This window comes from Rhipicephalus microplus, chromosome 1 (genome assembly GCF_043290135.1).
Source record: "Rhipicephalus microplus isolate Deutch F79 chromosome 1, USDA_Rmic, whole genome shotgun sequence".
Lineage (NCBI taxonomy): Eukaryota > Metazoa > Arthropoda > Arachnida > Ixodida > Ixodidae > Rhipicephalus > Rhipicephalus microplus.
The window spans coordinates 161,242,456-161,259,841 of record NC_134700.1 but is presented as its reverse complement, the minus strand read 5'-3'; the positions used below and the strand labels follow the sequence as shown (position 1 = coordinate 161,259,841).

The following is a 17,386-nucleotide window of genomic DNA, read 5'->3' as shown; positions in this document are numbered from 1 at the left end:
TATATGAGGCACGCTTAATCAGTCGACACCTGTCTTATCGCTGTGCCTCTGATTTCTGCAATTTCTGCATTCAACGACAGGATATGACCGACGTCTTTGAACTTTATCATGTTCCTCACCCAGGAATGTTTGTTGAGGCACTCGCATGTTTGGACAGCATAACTTTTCCCGCAGGAGAGCAGGATACTATGCACGCAGATTGCTTGCAGTGAACTCGAATATCTTTTTGCATTGCACGGTGTGGCTCTTCTGAAGCCATAACGCTATAGGACGTTCAGCTGATGACTGTGTAAGCATGCCTCCCGCTGCATTGTCGGACAAATAAGTTTATTACCCGGGGAAATATAGCGCGCACACCGCAGCATGTGTGGTGTATAGAAGCATATTCTTCCTCTAAATAAATGAGTTGTTACTACAGGATGGCGTATCCTGCGTCCTTCTCTCTTTGTCCGCGTCGTACAGCGCTGATGTTTATTTTTTGCGTGCACCAAACTGCTACATGCAGCCCATGGCTCTGCATGGGGTCTCTCAATGATTAGCTTAGCGGATGGCATGCAGTGTGCAGTAATGAGTGCCATAAAGGTACGGCTGTCCACTTTGCACGTGACCTCCTTATACAGCATGGCGTCACGATATAGATACTCTCTAAACAAAAGGTAAACTCTTTTGCGAAAATAAAAGAGGATTTGTAGCGTATTGTGCCTTTTCTTGAATAACATGTATCAATGTTTCACACCTGCTATAGTCTCTGCTTGAGACTGCAGTATCAATAAATAAATAAATAAATAAGTAAATAAATAAATGGTTCAATACTTTTCTAAAACAGATTGAAATGACTCTGACATTACGCAGTGCATTTTACCAATGTTTCCAGAGTCGATGCAGTACGTTCATTAACATAATGCCATATTAGTAATTGAGAAGCATAAACAGGGAGTGGAACTTCATGCAAGTACACTTACCCTAATGCGTGGATAAACCCATTGTAGGGATAACCCCAATTTTCATGGGTCGTTATACGCTCTTTTATTTCTTTTCTCCATAGGGTTAACGGTATACGCTTGTGACCCGTCAACCGTTCCACTTCATAACTTTGGTGGAATGCTGTTGACTTTTCTGGCCTCAACGAAACGAGCCGCTGACGGCACTCACTTCCGTCTGCGCCACTGTCCTATTTCGCTTATGAATGGCCGCGTTCTGTAAGCTTTACTCGCTCACGCACAGCCATTGGTCATTTCTTGGCTGTGCCATATAAGCACGCATGATGCCATGTTGAAGAGTTATAGTGTTAAGGCCCCTTGGAGCGCCAAGTTCCTTGCGTTTTTTTTTTCTAGATGCGGAGCATCTAATACTCGAGGCTTGTAGTGCGGCGCCGTCCGCAAGCTTCCTCCTCCTTCTTCCGCCATCTGTGCATCCCTTCCTCCTCTACACACAGCGCGCGCTTCACTCCTCCACCATCTGTGCACCCTTCCTCCTCTACACACCGCGTGCGCTTCTCCTCTTCACGAACATTCGCTAGCTGTATAATGTAGCGCGCATGCGCCGTCGCGCTTCGAGAACATCGGCAGCTGACGCGCGCGCATGCGCCGTTGCGCTTCTCCCCCTTCTCGAACATTCGACAGCTGACAGTGCATGCGCCGTCGCGCTGTATATATACTCAAGGTCGGCGCTCGCTCGCTCAGTTGCCGCTCGTCGGTTGGTTTGTACGGCGCGTCGACGTCCAAGGTCGCGGTGAAATGAATTTCAGCGAATCCACAAACACAATGATCGACGTCCCTTCGACCAGCGCCGCCCTTTCGCATACGTGTGTACGTGTTCACTCATTTAACACCCCCTCTACAACCACGTTAACCAATTTAGCCATCGACCCAAATAAGTCGCAATTTAACACCCCATTTCACAACCACGTTAACCAATTTAGCCATCGACCCAAGTAAGTCGCACTTTAACACCCCGTTAACCAATTATATGCTCCGCATCCTCCTCAGTGTTCCCCCGAGGGAAGCTGCGGGCAATTTTGTTTAAGTGCGAATGCACTTTATAAGCGACCCTGAATCCGCCGTCCGTGGTGCGCCTCCTCCTCTCTCCTAGCAACGGCGCAAGGAGCGGAGAGGAGCGTCTGTAGCAACGGCGCAGCGGCGTCACACACCACGTGATTGCGCGCGCTCCGCCCTCCACTCCTTGTGCAGCTACGACTTGCTCGAGATCGACAAGTCGTCATAGGTATGGATCCATCGCAGGCATCAACCTCAAAAGCGATACCTCCAACAACGAGTACAACGCAATCGAATGCGAGCATTGCACGCGCCGTTGAAGATGTCGCGCCGGTTGAAGACAAGGCAGCGCGGCGAAGGGCCCGCGATGCCGAGCGCAAGCGGGTGAAGCGGGCCGCACACATAAACATCATTGCAGTGCGAATTTACTCTCACATATACGCGTAAACTCACCAAGCTTTCCCGAGAAGGTCTAATGGTTCCTGGGAATCGCAATGTGATCACACGGGGGAGTTTACGTTAACTCCCTGGCGAATGCCAACGGATTTTAACTTTACTCCCCCTCATAGCGTCACCCCGTGCATTCGCGCTTAACTATATGTTCACCCTCGGGGAAATGCTTGGGAGTTTTTTATATACATACAGGGTGTCCCACATAACTTGAGAAAGAATTTGTAAATGAAAGACACTTCAGTGGCGAATTGAGCCAAACGTGTACTACTCGCTCTAGCCTGTAGGTACTCAGGCAATTTTTTTATTTCTCCCCATACTAATTAATTAATAATTTCAATCACCTATTTTTAAATTATGGGCTGGAAACCCAAAATATAAACCCTGAGATATGCTACCTGAAGTAGCATATCTCAATGTTCTGTCTCAGTGTTCATATCTCAGTGTTCAACCTAAAGGTAGCATTTGGTAACCCTAATTGCACGGAGTCTATACCTCAGATTATTGGCGGTTCTGGCCTATGCATATCTGAGGCGGTCTTGCGTTTATTTTCTCAGCTTTATTTCGCGCATTTAGTTAGCAAAGGTGCATCGTGCTATACATTAGTATTGTACACTTTCGGGACTGGAGACCTATGCGTGTCACTCGTGCCAGGCCTTGCACGTTATTTATAGTACGCGCTATATTACTCGCGTTGTAAACGACAGCTGGCGTGGCACGAACTGTCTGTATATAAAGTGATAGAACTCTATGCAGCCGACTTGGAAGGGACTGTGGGTTCTCGGGCGTGTGCGCTAAATGGCGTCAACGTGAAGGCACACCGCAGACGCTTTAATTTCCCGTCTTCATTTGCGTAGGTAGGCTCATGCATGCGTACACGGGAGGATATATAGGCGCGGCAAAGCAATCAGCGTCCGTCGTAGCCGACAATGAGCGTGCGATAGCTGCGATTTAGTGACGCGGATTCATTGAAAGAAAGATAGGAGCTGCAAATGCGTGTGCGGCGACGAGCGTGGCACACCTGTACCGGTATGATGTCAAGGTTCGCGACGCTTTATATGGGAACAACCTCTGCGTATACAGAGTCGCAATTAAGGGGCACAATGCGACTTATATATTTGGAGGCGAGTTGTATGCTGTGTAAAATAATGAGCGTCATGTGATTATGCGCATACACGTGTGTACTTGTTTTTCATGCCTGAACTCATTATCAAAGCTTAGTGTTTAACGAATTGCATCGTATTACACATTTTGTGTCCTACTGAATATTTTGTGACATACCCCTCTTTCTTTTCTTTTTTTTTTGCTAAGTAACAAGAAGTAGCCGATGTTCCCCTAAAGGTCCGGCAACTTCTAGTCTCTATCACTTAATATAAAATTAATGAATAACGAGGATCGAGAGCTTTCCATGAACTTATAATCTCTCGTTCTCCATATTCCATAACTCAACCTTGATTCTAACTCCTATTTGTGTTAGAAGAGGGTGTATGTTGCTATGGACACACTGGCTATCAAATAATCTTATACTTGGAACATGCTAATTATTGCATCACCGAATCTTCTGTCTTCTACCACGCGTCTATTACCAGCCTGTAAAACACTAACGGCGTTATCCATCCTACTTGTTTTGCAGCAGGGAATATGTCGGCTGTCCTCTCGTGTTCTTCGCCATATATGGCTGTTCTCGCGTCTATCCAAGTTACGCTTAATATACGCAATGTGTCTCCTCATTCCTTACGAGCTCTATAACTTCTCCCTCTCTCTTTTTTTTCCCTTCGTTATGCCCTCCAAATTTAGTACCAGTAGAGCTCGTTGATTGTACACTTGTCTTTTCAAGCATACTTTCAAGCTGGCTGCCACTCGATCATGCTTTGGTAACACCAGCCGTATGTGACGATGAAAAACGTTCTTTTTATTCGCTAAAAGGTATCTGGGCAAGTGGGTGTGGTCCTCAGTGCAGGGCTCCACTGGCCTTTGCGGCTCGCTGGACTTGGTCGAGCGAAGTCAGCTGGCTTTCCCGATCTTTGCTAGCAAGCCCGGTCTCCCACAGCCTCGGTCGAGCTGCTGTCCCCAAAGGGGAAAAATTGACGTTTTGGGGCCGCGATTCGCATTCCCACGTAATGTGGGCGAGAGTTGGCCGTTCGCCATACCACGGAGGGCTGCGCTTCTATATTGTGGGATTTATGTGACACGTGGTTTCTTTGTAAGTGAAAGTACGTGTTGGTCTGTACTCGATGCCAATCTCGCGCCTGTTCTCTGGTAAGATCCGGATGTGGATTATCTTTGGTTTTCGAGGATGTCGCGTGGAACGTTGCCGAAGGTTCTTCAATGTTCCGACTGGTTCTTGTTAGCGGGTTGAGAGGTTGAAGTACAATTTGTGGCGCAAATGGTCCGACAGGGACCAGGAAAGACAGGCTCGGAAAATTGCGCACTCTTGCAACTCAGTTACGAGTGTGGGCTTGTCTGAGCCTGTGTTTTTTCGGCCTTGTCTGAGTATTTGAGCCGTCGGTAGGACTGACGTACCTGTACGAACTAGCCGGACAGCAAATTCAGCTGTGCCCTGCGAGGGATTAACTTCGAATAGACCCCCCCCCCCCCCCCCCAGTAATTTGATAGGGAGCTCATTCTTTTACTCAGTCCTACCTGTATCGGTATTGCTCAAGGTAGGGTTGCGGCGTTAAATTTCACGAGGTGTTCTAAGGCGGAAGCGTTATTCATCAAACGCGAACTATGTATACCGTCGGCGGATACGATTGTTGTAAAAAATCATTCCGTGATGACGTCACAGATTGCCAAAGTTTGTGACGTGACTGGTGTCATAGTGACATCACAGTGACGTCACTTTGACGTCATGTTGCATGATGGCGTTATAACAAGGCACCATAACTTCGTCAAAGGTAGTCCGATCACGGAGGCAATGCAAAACCACGTAAGGTGCCTTCGATCTTGGAGGCAGTGCAGGGCCCCGTTAATTTTGTGCAGAAATCACTCGAAGGGTGGCGCAGGATCAATGCATCGACATCAACTGAGAGGAAAAAGACGATGATTTCGTCTTCGAGTCACTTTAATGAATGCATTGGATGCATAAGGCACCCTGTGATTTTTTTTCTTCTTCCTGTTCCTAAATTAAAGCCATGGGACATAAGGCATGCTGTTCTGAGAAGCACATCATTGCTTCAATTTCATTTTCCTTTCGAACTTGGCCAATACGAGAGAGAGGTGGAGCTGGAGCTTGTCTCCCGCACCCTCCACTTCTTCATGGAGGTCACCGCGCACGTTTCTGTTTAGCATTACGGCCGGCGTTTGCTGCAGCAACCGTTTTGACAACAGTGTGAGTAACGGCAACTTCACGCAATAAGATCACCTGTATGGCTGCGTACACTGTCCTTTTTTATGAAAGGGAACTCGCGAGCGCGTGGCCTAGCTGCGCGCTGCCTACAGCGCCATCAAAAACCGACAGCTAAGGAGAGCGCGTTCCCTTCCGGCGGCATCGTCTGTTGGAAGACCGGAGCGCGAGCGGCATCTCTAGTCCAACCAGTCCAACACGCATGACTCGTTATTTTGTTTGCTAATAGATGATCGACTCCAAAAGCGGACACTCGTGGCGGGCGATTCAGGCTCCCTCTTCCTTTAGCTGTTGGTACATAGTATACTGCAGGCAGCCGCCACAGGGCGTGTTCCCTTTCATAAAAAAAAAAAAGGATTCATCGCAGCTTTTTTTCCCGCTAGTGCTAAATTATTTACAGTTGCGCGAAAGTATGCAGAAGTGAATCGTTCTGTCTTGCGGCTGAACGTTCGGAAAGTCGTGCCACTACACCACTGCTCCATCGTCCGTACGTGGCCATCATCTCATCTCGCGCTTTGTGTCGTTTGCCTTTTATCGCATTTGGTGTGCAGCTACGCAATTTTCGCTTGCCGAATGGTGTTGACACACATTCGCAAAGCGTGCCGGCCCGGGCAGTAACGGCATGCCATCCAGCCGGCACTTACGCAGGATATGCGGCGATTTCGCACTCGCATACCGCGTGTGGTTCGTGGGTGTCGCGACCTTGAGCGCGAAACAGTGTGCCATTCTTCGAACCTAATGGCGCTGCCGGGAGGATTCCATGCTGTTTTGGGGTGGTCAGGCACACATGGCAATGCAGTCGAACCTACTTAAAACGATACCGGTTTTAACAATATATCGTTTATAACAGTCGGAAGCTGCAGCACTGTCAACTTTTGTCTTTCCGTATGGTGATAATCCGCTTAGAGCAATTAATACCCGCTTGCCGCGTGATATCAATTATAACAATGAATTCTGGCTGTTGCGTATCCGTGCCGAAAGGTAATAGAATGCGAAATCTTTACAAATAAATGAGAAATTCAAAGTGGTAAACCCCCGTGCACAACCTTTACGTATCCCAGTGCCTTCAAAATTTGCGGTATGTTTCACGGCGTAGCGTCGTGGCACTGCGGTACAGCCAACTTATGAAATCTGCCATAGGACGCGGGAGTTGTTGTAGCTTCTGTTAAAACGTGCAATTTGAGTAAAAACTTGAGGTTTCCAAGAGTTTCAGCGTCCGAAACATCACACGTTGCCATATATTGGCTCCATGTAGCTTGCGACGGCTCCCTGAAAGTATTTGAATGGCACCCACATGCCCGAAAAATCGGCAGCTTAACTTTTTGTCATCATTGTGACTGATGTCAGTATCCCATCCGATAGGGTAGTTTTTTCAGAACAGCCTGCCATCCCCCTATTTAGAATTTGGTCGTATAAATTGTATATGGCAATCTGCCTTCATAACTATGAAATAATGGTGGCACTCGAGTAATAACTGTGAAATAAATAACTCATGGGCATCGCCGGGTGAGGGGGGGAGGTCGGGGAGTTCAATCTCCCCGGGAATTTTTTACTTTGCTTGTGTATGTGTATCTGCACACATACAAAAGAATGCATTAACACACATAAGGTATAGTTGAGCCCCACCCCCTCCCAGAAAAAAAAAATTCTGGCTTTGCTACTGCATGGTTCAACTATCCATGCAAGTACGACATGTCAGCCAATAAACAAAACAAACTGCATGAAAACAATCGCAGGCTTGCTCTCTTGATGATAAAATGACCGACAGGTGCCCGCGTCCTGAGACCTATAATCTTTCAACCACGTCAGTATTTTACTGTTACGCTTTAATTTGTCTTTTGACATATACCCAATCATAAATCCTCTTATAAAATTGTGTCAAAGTAGCACCCAATATACGGAGATCTTGTGAATGTCTTGTATCTGGGATAAAAATTTTCCCATCTCTTCAGCTTGAAGAGAGGGATTTATGACTCCACTATTCCTATCTGCATCACTGTGTGCTTCTGATTGCTTCTGCAGGTACAATGCGGGTCGTGTGTACACGTACATCGGCGAGGTGTGCGTCTCGGTCAACCCGTATCGGACGCTCAACATCTACGGCCCCGACCAGGTGGCCGACTACAAGGGACGCGAGATCTTCGAGCGACCCCCGCATGTGTTCGCGATCGCTGATGCCGCCTACAAAGAGATGAAGCGCAAGTCTCGCGACACTTGCATCGTCATCTCTGGTACGTACACAGGCGCATAGGTGGAAGTATTGTTCCAAGGGAAGCATCACCTTGATCTGAAGAGGGCACGCAGGCAGGCAGATGTGGTTGAATGTCGTTTTCTGCTCCGTGACATGGCAAAAAAGAAAAAAAAAAAACACATGGGAGGGGGACACCAACTCTGTGTGCTGCCCCCTGGCTTTACGAACACTCCTACCAGCTGTGAACGCTTGCAGTGTACTGCTCAACTGGAAATCGAAGAAAGCCCATACACTATTCAAAGCTAAAGATATAAGAACCCCTAGCTTTTTTATGTCTTTTAATGGGACCAAGAGAAAAGAAACAAAAATAATCACAGCATATCCATGGAGTAAACGATGAGTGGAAGGAAGTGTCCATCCGTACGTCTGTCTGTTTGTCCGTCTGTCCACTCCTATCACGCACGCATCGAGTGGACAGACAAATGGATGGATGCTTCGCCCCATTTATCATCACTCGCTCCGTGAATATGCTGTGAATTTTTTGTTCAACAGGATCATCTATCCTCCTTAATCATCAACTATATGAAAACCACTAACGCCCTCTTAACATATTATTTCCAAGGGCATATATACATAATGCCATCTAGTGAGCAATTCATTCACTAGAGGTGGCTACTTAAATATTACATACAAACGGAGGAGAACATACCAACGGAGGAGGGAACGACCTGCACCCTAAGGAGCTTTGCCCCCTAAAACGTAGTAGCCGGGAAACGTATAATGCGGGCAAACAGTTAAAAATGAGAGGAGGGGTAACAACTTTACCACGGAAGAAAAAAAACTTGACCTGGGTCAACATTACAAACAAACTTTTATGTTGAAGTAGAAAAACTTCCTCTACTAAAATGACACTGTCGTGACTATAATGAACAAAAAATACCTAACGTTTTACTGATTCTCCTTGGGGCAGTGGTAGTGCATGCCAACTTGCAGCATGTGCCTTTTTTTTGTGTGTGAAGGTGCACGCGATTCGATATCATCAAACTTGAACTTGGATATGGGTTAAGTGATTGCGCACGGCACACAAGAAACGTGGCCTCTCTGTTACACATATTGACCGGAAATATGCACACGTGACAACGAATTAAGTGACAGTGCTGCACTCTATTGTCTGCTAACATTACTTCACAGTGAGTCATAATCGTGCGCATGGAGCACGTGGCTGGCAACGAAAATAAAATTGGGAAAGGGAGATAGCATTTCATCATTCCCACTCAAGGTCATAACGCTTGCTGACGTAACTTACCCTGTGCGATCAATCCCTGTGTAGTTTTCAGCGGGAATGCAACAAACCGCTCCTCTCATTCTTGACGTATTCAAAGAAATTTTGTGGCAACCTTTGTGAAGCAATCTTCTCTGATGCTGAGGTCATTGGATGACTACTTGGGAAAGTGCTTCATGACAACTTCTAAATTTGATTAAGAATGCCTGAAATTGTGTGGTTTTTGTGATTTCTGAAGAAATGAGTATACAATGTTGATTGATTAATTGGTATGTGGGGTTGAACATATCAAAATCACCATATGATTATGAGAGTTACTGTTGTGGAGGGCTTCGGAAATTTCAACCTCCTGGGGTTCTTTAACGTGCACCTAAATCTAAGCTTACAGGCCTACATTTTCGTCTTGATAAAGAATGCAGCCGTCGCAGCCAGGATTCGATCCAGCGACCTGGGGGTCAGTAGCAGAGTACCTTAGGCACTAGACCACTGTGGCGAGGCAAGTACACAATGTTGTGACGTACAACTTTGTAATGTAAACAACTGACCCTGTGGAATCATTAAAAAAAGTGAATCAGCGAGCCTTTTACTGAATTAGTCAACAGTCTTTTGTCTGCTGCAGCAAGGTGTCTGTCTTGACTAAAGGCTTGTGTGTGAAAGCGATATGTACCAATTACTATCGTAAATTTTTAATTACACTGTACTGCAAAAAAAGCACCATGTTTATGTGCACACTTCTTGATGATAAAAAAATGTTTGAAAGTGAGCATACTACAGAAATCTTTTATTTGATAATTTGTGTGTGTCACTTTTTAGATATAAACACACTCATGTGCATGAGATGCATATGCGTGCTCATGGAGGCGACCACCGCCTCCCACCCAGTCGCCTAAGAGCCTGGGGCGGGGGGTTGCAAAATCTACTTTTACTTATTTGGGGGAGGCACTGGCATGAACTTTCACCCCCCCCCCCCCTGACCGATGGGAAACCCTGGCACGCCTTGGTGTGATTGTGTGTGCGTATGTGTGTGTGTGCACATGTGTGTATACACATGTGCCCTGCTTAAAGGCCTATAAACCAGTCAAGGTCCCTTAAACCGCACATATCAATCAATTCACCCAGAGGTCAAAATTTAGTTGTGGTGATGCAGTTGGGCACGAGTCTTCAACAAATGCCTAACCATGAGAATTTTTTAAAACTAAGCTGTAATAGCAGAGTCATATACACTTTTGGTGATCCAAATGGCACCCTCATTCAGTGCTTCACTGTTTCCTCCCATTCATTGGCTCATCTATCCTTTTGACCTACTGCTCGTCCTTACCGCGCAAGGCAGAAGAGCAACGAGCATGTGTACCTGTGAGCAAGCAAGTTCGTTTTGTGAGCGACATGACTAGACGTGGATGGTAGTGTCACGACCAGCGCCAACAATGCGGAAGAGCCCACGGAGACGACGAAGATTGTTAATTGTAGTTTGTAGCTTGCCTGTGGGTCATAGCACTGCGGCATTTGGGATTGTTGATTATGACAGCATCCTGACCTCGATGCGTGCGCTTACTCGATCAAAATGTTAAAAAAATGAACAAAGGCCCTTTAACGCTCTGTATATTATAAAAAAATATATGTGTGCAAAGAAGGAAAGTCCTTTAGTGTATTTTACATTCCTAATTAGCAGAGGACACTTCTTGAGCATGGTCAGAAAATACTGCTGATCGGTAGTAGAGGCTACTGATAACAGGCGAGCCAATTATTATAGTGCAGCACGCGGCCTGGAATCCACAATAAATTATCGAAGTCAGCTAAAAACTGCTTTCTCTTCTCTCGACACATGACAGAAGATGCTTAAAAATCACTTGTAGAAAGCCCATCTATTAACCATTAGCTAATTTTAACATGGCACGCTCGGTCGTTACAGATATTTCCGCGGGAGGCCGTGACTTGTGTGCACGTGATCACACTAAAAAAGCCGCGCATTAGAAGAAAAGAAAAAAGTGGTCGAGGTCATGAAACGTGGTTGTCGTATTTTCTTTGCCCCTGCCATTCCTCCCTGCTTAGCTTTCAGCGCTTTTGTCGAGACGAGAGAAGAGAGAATGCAATTGCAGCATGCCACAAATCTTTGTGACTCCACTCGCACTGGACGGATTCTTAAAATTTTTGTGGCATTGAATTTGTAAGGCAATAAGCTCTTCCAGTGAATATTTACATGGTTACTTAAAAAAGTGTTTTAGGGCCCCATTAAGGTCTAAACTCTGAAAGGGATACTGACGCCTTTTTTTTTGAAGGAGAGTTTACTCTGCCATACAAATCTCCTGTATACATAGACGGCTCTGAGCAAATGTGACACTCAGCAAATGCTGAAAGATATTTTATTTTCATATTAAAATTAAATTTCTCATGGTACACCTATCGACGACAACATTAACTTGACATCGGGCTACGGTACTAATCCTGGTGACTTCACGCAGCAGCCTGGAAAGTTGTGATGACTTCAAGTGCCAAAACAAAAAAAAAAATGGCAGCTTGCACATTGCCTTTTCGATTGTGACGCTCGTGCCTTGCAGTTACTGTCATGTAGGGTACCTGTGAAGAGAGCTAGCGGAGTCTGCAATAGTGTTCGTGCATGCGAATACATACAAGATATAGGCTTATCAAAGGGCAAAAAGAATCATTTGTTTTCGAATTTGTTGTTGTGGAGCCTACGTTTTTCCCTGTGAAGTCTTGCGCCAGTGAAACTGAGGACGATAGGTGCAAGTTCCACTGATTCTCATTCGATACGGCACTGAGAAAGCGTGGATCGATTTTGTGCACCACCGCCGAGGCAGAGACTGAACGCCAACGAAGCGGAGTTTACTCTGTTCACTGCACTTCAATCCGGACGCTTACATGCGCAGCATGCAGTTGCTGACTGACTTCGGATTGTCGACAAAGAACCTGCACCCTAAAGGGCCAGTAAACAGGCTCCGACTTTTTTTTTACACCCTCCGTACAAGCTCGGCAATTCGTAGATTAGACCGCAGCGATCACGTTTTCTGAATATTACAGCCCTGTGCCTCTATTTCGAAAAACAAATCCCGGACATCCTTCCTACGCCTGACCGACCCCCTTGCACATGCAGTGACGTCAACTCAGCGATCGGCGACGTGACGTAGCATGCAGCTCGCCGATTGGTCTAAATCAGGTGTGAAAAAACAGTAGTGAAGTCAACGACAGTTCCTGTTCCAACCTACAGCTACGAAACTGCCCCTTGTTTCTTGGCACTGCGGTGAAAAAACCAGCCTCGCAGTTGTCGCATTCACGTTTGCACTCCTCCCTCAACTACAGCACCTGTGCGCGCGTATGAACGTACATCGCCCTTGACATGAGCAAGACAGGCAAAAAGCATTGCTCTGTCGTCGGCTGCAAATCGAGCGACTGGGCAGCCAAAAAGCATCGGCAGCAGATGCCCCACGATGGGGCCCTGCGCGCTGCATGGCTGAAGCGAATCGGCCATCCAGCGACGTACGTCAGGGACCTGATCGTTTGTGGTCGACACTTTGCACCTGACGCTTACACGTTTGACCCGCGGCTGGTGCGGCAAACGGTAAACAAACAACCACGCTTCGCAGCAAGCGGAAGTGCGTTGTGACTGATCGAATTCGCCGATGACTTCAATCGCTGACATGGTGTCACGTTGCCGAAATGGGCAGAGTCACGACGATGGGCTACACCTTCCCCTTCATGGAAGGGGGAAGGGGAGGTTGAGGCTACGAGAAAATTTGAAACCAGCTTAGACCGATGTTCTGACCTCTATAACTTCTTCAATATAGCACATATTCGCAAAATTCTTGCGGCGGCATGTTTGCGAAGAAAAACAGCAAAAATTTTAGACCTCAGGGCTGTTTACTGGCTCTTTAAAAGTGATGCAATCCCAACGTCTTGCCCCCCCCCCCTGCCGTGACAGTTGCCTCATGTGGGGCGCAGCAGACGATCGAAGAAGTGACGCGCGGACAAGGATACATCACGAAAACTTGCATGTGCACATATTACCTCTGGTGGTGCTGCTCATATTACGTTGTGATGTCGGAGTACAGTATGAACTGAATCTAGCTTTTAAAAGCATGCCACAATTAATTTTACAGGGCGCACTCATATCTACTAGTACCTTTCCTAGATGCTCGAAAGCCTGAGGCCTATCATCTGACAAAAAAAAAAGTTGAAAATATTTCGTGTCAGTACTCCTTTGCAGATCCCCTTTTCATCCAATTACTGCAGATTTTTTTAATTGCATACATCATTTCTTCCTTATTTTCTACCATGTGCTTCCCTCTTTTTATTATTTTCCCTAAATTTTCGCATACCTTTAATTTGTTTGCTTGCTATAGTTGTTCAATCTTCTCCACTGCTTCTTTCTGTCATCTAATTCTGCTTACATTGATGTTCCTAATTTACAGTGTCATTCTCAAGTGACATTGTATGGAATAAGTCATTTCCAAGCCATGCTTACATTCAAGAGCAATGGGTGTATTTAGATGTTCTAACCCATCTCTCCCTTGTTTGTATGCACAGCGCTAACGTATGTCATCTGACAAACTCACAAACTTTTCTCTGATGGCCGTTACTGTGCCATATTACAATGCTTATTGGGATGTTAAAAAATTATATTAGTATATGATTGTTCATTGTGAGTGTCCATGAAGCCATCATCACTGATCACTATATCAAAGTGAGCCCCTTCCTCACAACCCCTTTGCAATGAAAAATCTTGCATCCACACCTGATCTATGGGTACGTTCCCGTGCTTTTCTAGGTGAGAGTGGCTCTGGGAAGACGGAAGCCTCCAAGATTATTATGAGATATATAGCAGCTATCACTAATGTCACAGGCCAGCAAGAAATCGAAAGGTGGGTGCATGTTTCGATTACGTATCAGGCTTCGCACTGTAAACATACTTTGAAACTTTTTTCAGTGTCTAATGAACAAAAACAGGAACTTAATGACCTGCTTCACGTTAATCATAGTCACATGAAGTCAACAGGGATTATGTAAGATGCTCTTAATGAATGGGTTGTCCTGACAACATTTTCCACTATGCTATATTTATGTGTCCATGCAGATGTGTACAATACGTAACTTTGGAAGCTCTGCATTCAGCACCATGCATGCACTTGCTTATGACATCTTAGTAAATGCTTTTTTAAGTTAACCCGTTTGTGCTATTTACTTATATATTTACTAGAAGCACATTTGTAAGACATGTATTGAAGTGTATCATTGCTTCCAATTAGGCTCGAATATACATATATCTCTTTTGTAAGAATGTAAAAAAGTGCCACTCATTGACAATGGATTTAACACAGGGCTGTATTGAGGAATTTTTTATGGGAGTGTTAATATGTACAATGGCAAACTTTGGTGACTGGTGGTCAGTGAGAACCTGTGTAAATAGTTTAGCATCACCCGAAAAGTTAAAGCATAAAAAAATTTTCGGAGGAACCCCTTGCACTCCCTCTAGTTATGGTCCTGACTTAACATGCACCTTTCCACGGCTTTTTGAACACCATTTTCTAGCAAATGTATGCCTGCTAAATGTGAGATAGTCTGTCTTATTTTCAGTTGCTAACATGTTGATATAGTATTGTGTATTCAATAAATGTCAAAGGGGGTGGCAGGAGGGTGATTGCAATTATTGAGGTTATACCAAAGGATTGGAAGTGATAATTAGTGCATAAAACGAATACAGCATGCATCATGCGAATCGATGATGATTGAAGGGGGATAAAAGGGGAATTATAGCAAAATAGTGTAATGTTATGCATGTTTGCAAACTGCAAATTAACAGTAAACCAAATGTCAAAGACTATTGAAGTGGGTCAAATGTGAATCAAGGTTGCAATGGCATGTGTGTGAATTACAGTTAATTCAAGGTGTATCAGACGAGAAATAACAATGAGTAAAATGTTTCAATGAAAATGAATAAAGGGTAACTTGATGATTGAGAGCTTGAGCATGCACCTATGCTTAGTGCTAGCTAAAGAGCCTCGAAAAATTTTTCAACAGGGTCAAGAACATCTTGTTACAGTCCAATTGCATCCTTGAGGCATTTGGTAATGCCAAAACCAATCGCAATGACAACTCGAGTCGCTTCGGAAAGTACATGGACATCAACTTTGACTTCAAGGGAGACCCTCTGGGAGGACACATCAACAACTACCTCTTGGAAAAGGTATGCTGTTCTTTTTTCTAGTACTATCAATTGTCACATACATGCTTTTAAAATGACTCGGGCACCATGTGCACTATTAGACGCATAGAAACCTAAGGTGGTGCTGATTCTTGTGCATTAGCCAGGAGGTGAAGCAGGTACAGACGGAATCACACTTGTCTAGAGTGAACATAGTCATACTGCATGCTAGGTTCTTGTGCTATGATTCAAACATGAACGGAAGCTTCTAGCTAACCTGAAGTAGCAGCCGCAAACAACAACAGTGTACACAGCCACACGCTCTGCTGCTCTAGACAAGTGTGATTCCCTCTGTACATGATGCTTCACATGTTGCAACTAGCAGTTACCTTCATATCATTGATGCTTTGTTTTCCAGCTGCACAAAATTACAGATTAACGTCAATGAATACTATTTTTTTGCTATTGATTATACGACTTCTCTCTAACTAAATGGAGGTGTTTTTGAGTATTTTTCAAAAATTAAAACTGATGCAATGACAAGCTAGGCACATCTTATGTTACTTTTGAACTTGTGCTGAGTGCTAGTAAAATTAACGTTTTTCTTTTCTTTTTCTCCTTTTTGATGTTTGATTAGTCCCGAGTGATTTACCAACAACCTGGTGAACGAAACTTCCATGCCTTCTATGAGCTACTGTACGGCGCACCTGATTCACAGTTGTCTTCCTACGGCCTCAAGCACGAGCCACAGCTGTACTTTTACACTCGACAGGGAGGCTCACCCAAGGTACGTGTTTACAGGTTGGTTAATGAACACTGTGCATTAGAGTTTTCCTCTTGCTAAAGTGGTGCTAACACACATAGTCTAGCTGTAAAAAGAGGCCTAGTTGAATCATGGCTGACATCTCTTCTGCTTTTTTTTTTTTTTTCTAATGCATGCTCAAGGCTGGTCGTGGCTGACCTAGTAAGAAAATGACATGCATGCATGTCATTTTCTTTATCCCTCTAGTGGCCGATGTTGATGACACGAGGCTACCTATGTAGTACTCTCAGGCCCACACATGGTGCTTATAGTATTGGCTTTCATGCCATAGTTACTAAAGAGAATCTGGCACCAGCATTTACATAAACTTATGGTTATACAGCACTTCCACCAACATGCAGATGATAGACTAGAGCTTTTCTCTTAACTTCATTTTTGTTCTCTCTTTGAACAACCTTAGGAAAACACATCACCCTACTACTAATAGCATTGCTATCAAGTTTGTCTTGCATGGAAATGACTAGGAAAGATTCTGGCACTTAAGTCTTCTGAGGTCTCAACGGTATCAGTCATTAGAAAAAGCTGTATTTCAAAAAGGAAACATGGGGAGAAAACAATAAAAGCCGACGTGAAATAGCTGAGTGTTCCTACAGTCATTGACATATATGCCATTTCAATGCAGTTTTTCATCTAGCACCATAACATGTGCCTTTTTCTAAATTGCATAGCAATGAGATACATTGAATACTTATTTACTTCCTAACCTTTTATCTTAAAACAATGTTGCTGTAACTTGCTTTAATATTATTTAATATAAAATTGCATTATATTACTTGAAATCTACTAACTGACCTATGTTATAATTATCGTCCTGCTGTTTTTATAAAAAGTACAGTGGAATTTAAGTACAAAAAATGTTGAATGCTCCAAAGTGTCTGAAACTGATTTTCATTTGTCACTGCTCAAGAAGCTGAGAAAATTAAACACATATTGCCCGATTACATATGATAATTTGTGACAGATTGACAAAATGTGGGAACGATCTGCTGACATTTTGTGACTAGCACATTGGCACATATTTTTTGACCTGTGTATTCTTATTGCTTAAAAGTGGGTACTTATCACAAAAAAATTCAGCACTTGTTGGCACCATACTGCTTCTATCTTGCAGCACAATACCATTTTTACATTCATTCTGAACAATGC

General features: G+C 44.6%; 1 protein-coding gene across 1 annotated transcript in view; it reads left to right on the top strand.

Moving 5' to 3' along the window:
• LOC119178484 (Unconventional myosin ID) overlaps positions 1 to 17,386 on the top strand; it is an 83,610-nt gene that overhangs the window by 29,413 nt on the left and 36,811 nt on the right. The window contains exons 2-5 of the mRNA XM_037429694.2: positions 7,813 to 8,021; positions 14,044 to 14,137; positions 15,294 to 15,459; positions 16,055 to 16,204. Of these exons, the coding sequence (XP_037285591.2) occupies positions 7,813 to 8,021; positions 14,044 to 14,137; positions 15,294 to 15,459; positions 16,055 to 16,204 (619 nt within the window). The remainder of the gene's footprint in view (positions 1 to 7,812; positions 8,022 to 14,043; positions 14,138 to 15,293; positions 15,460 to 16,054; positions 16,205 to 17,386) is intronic.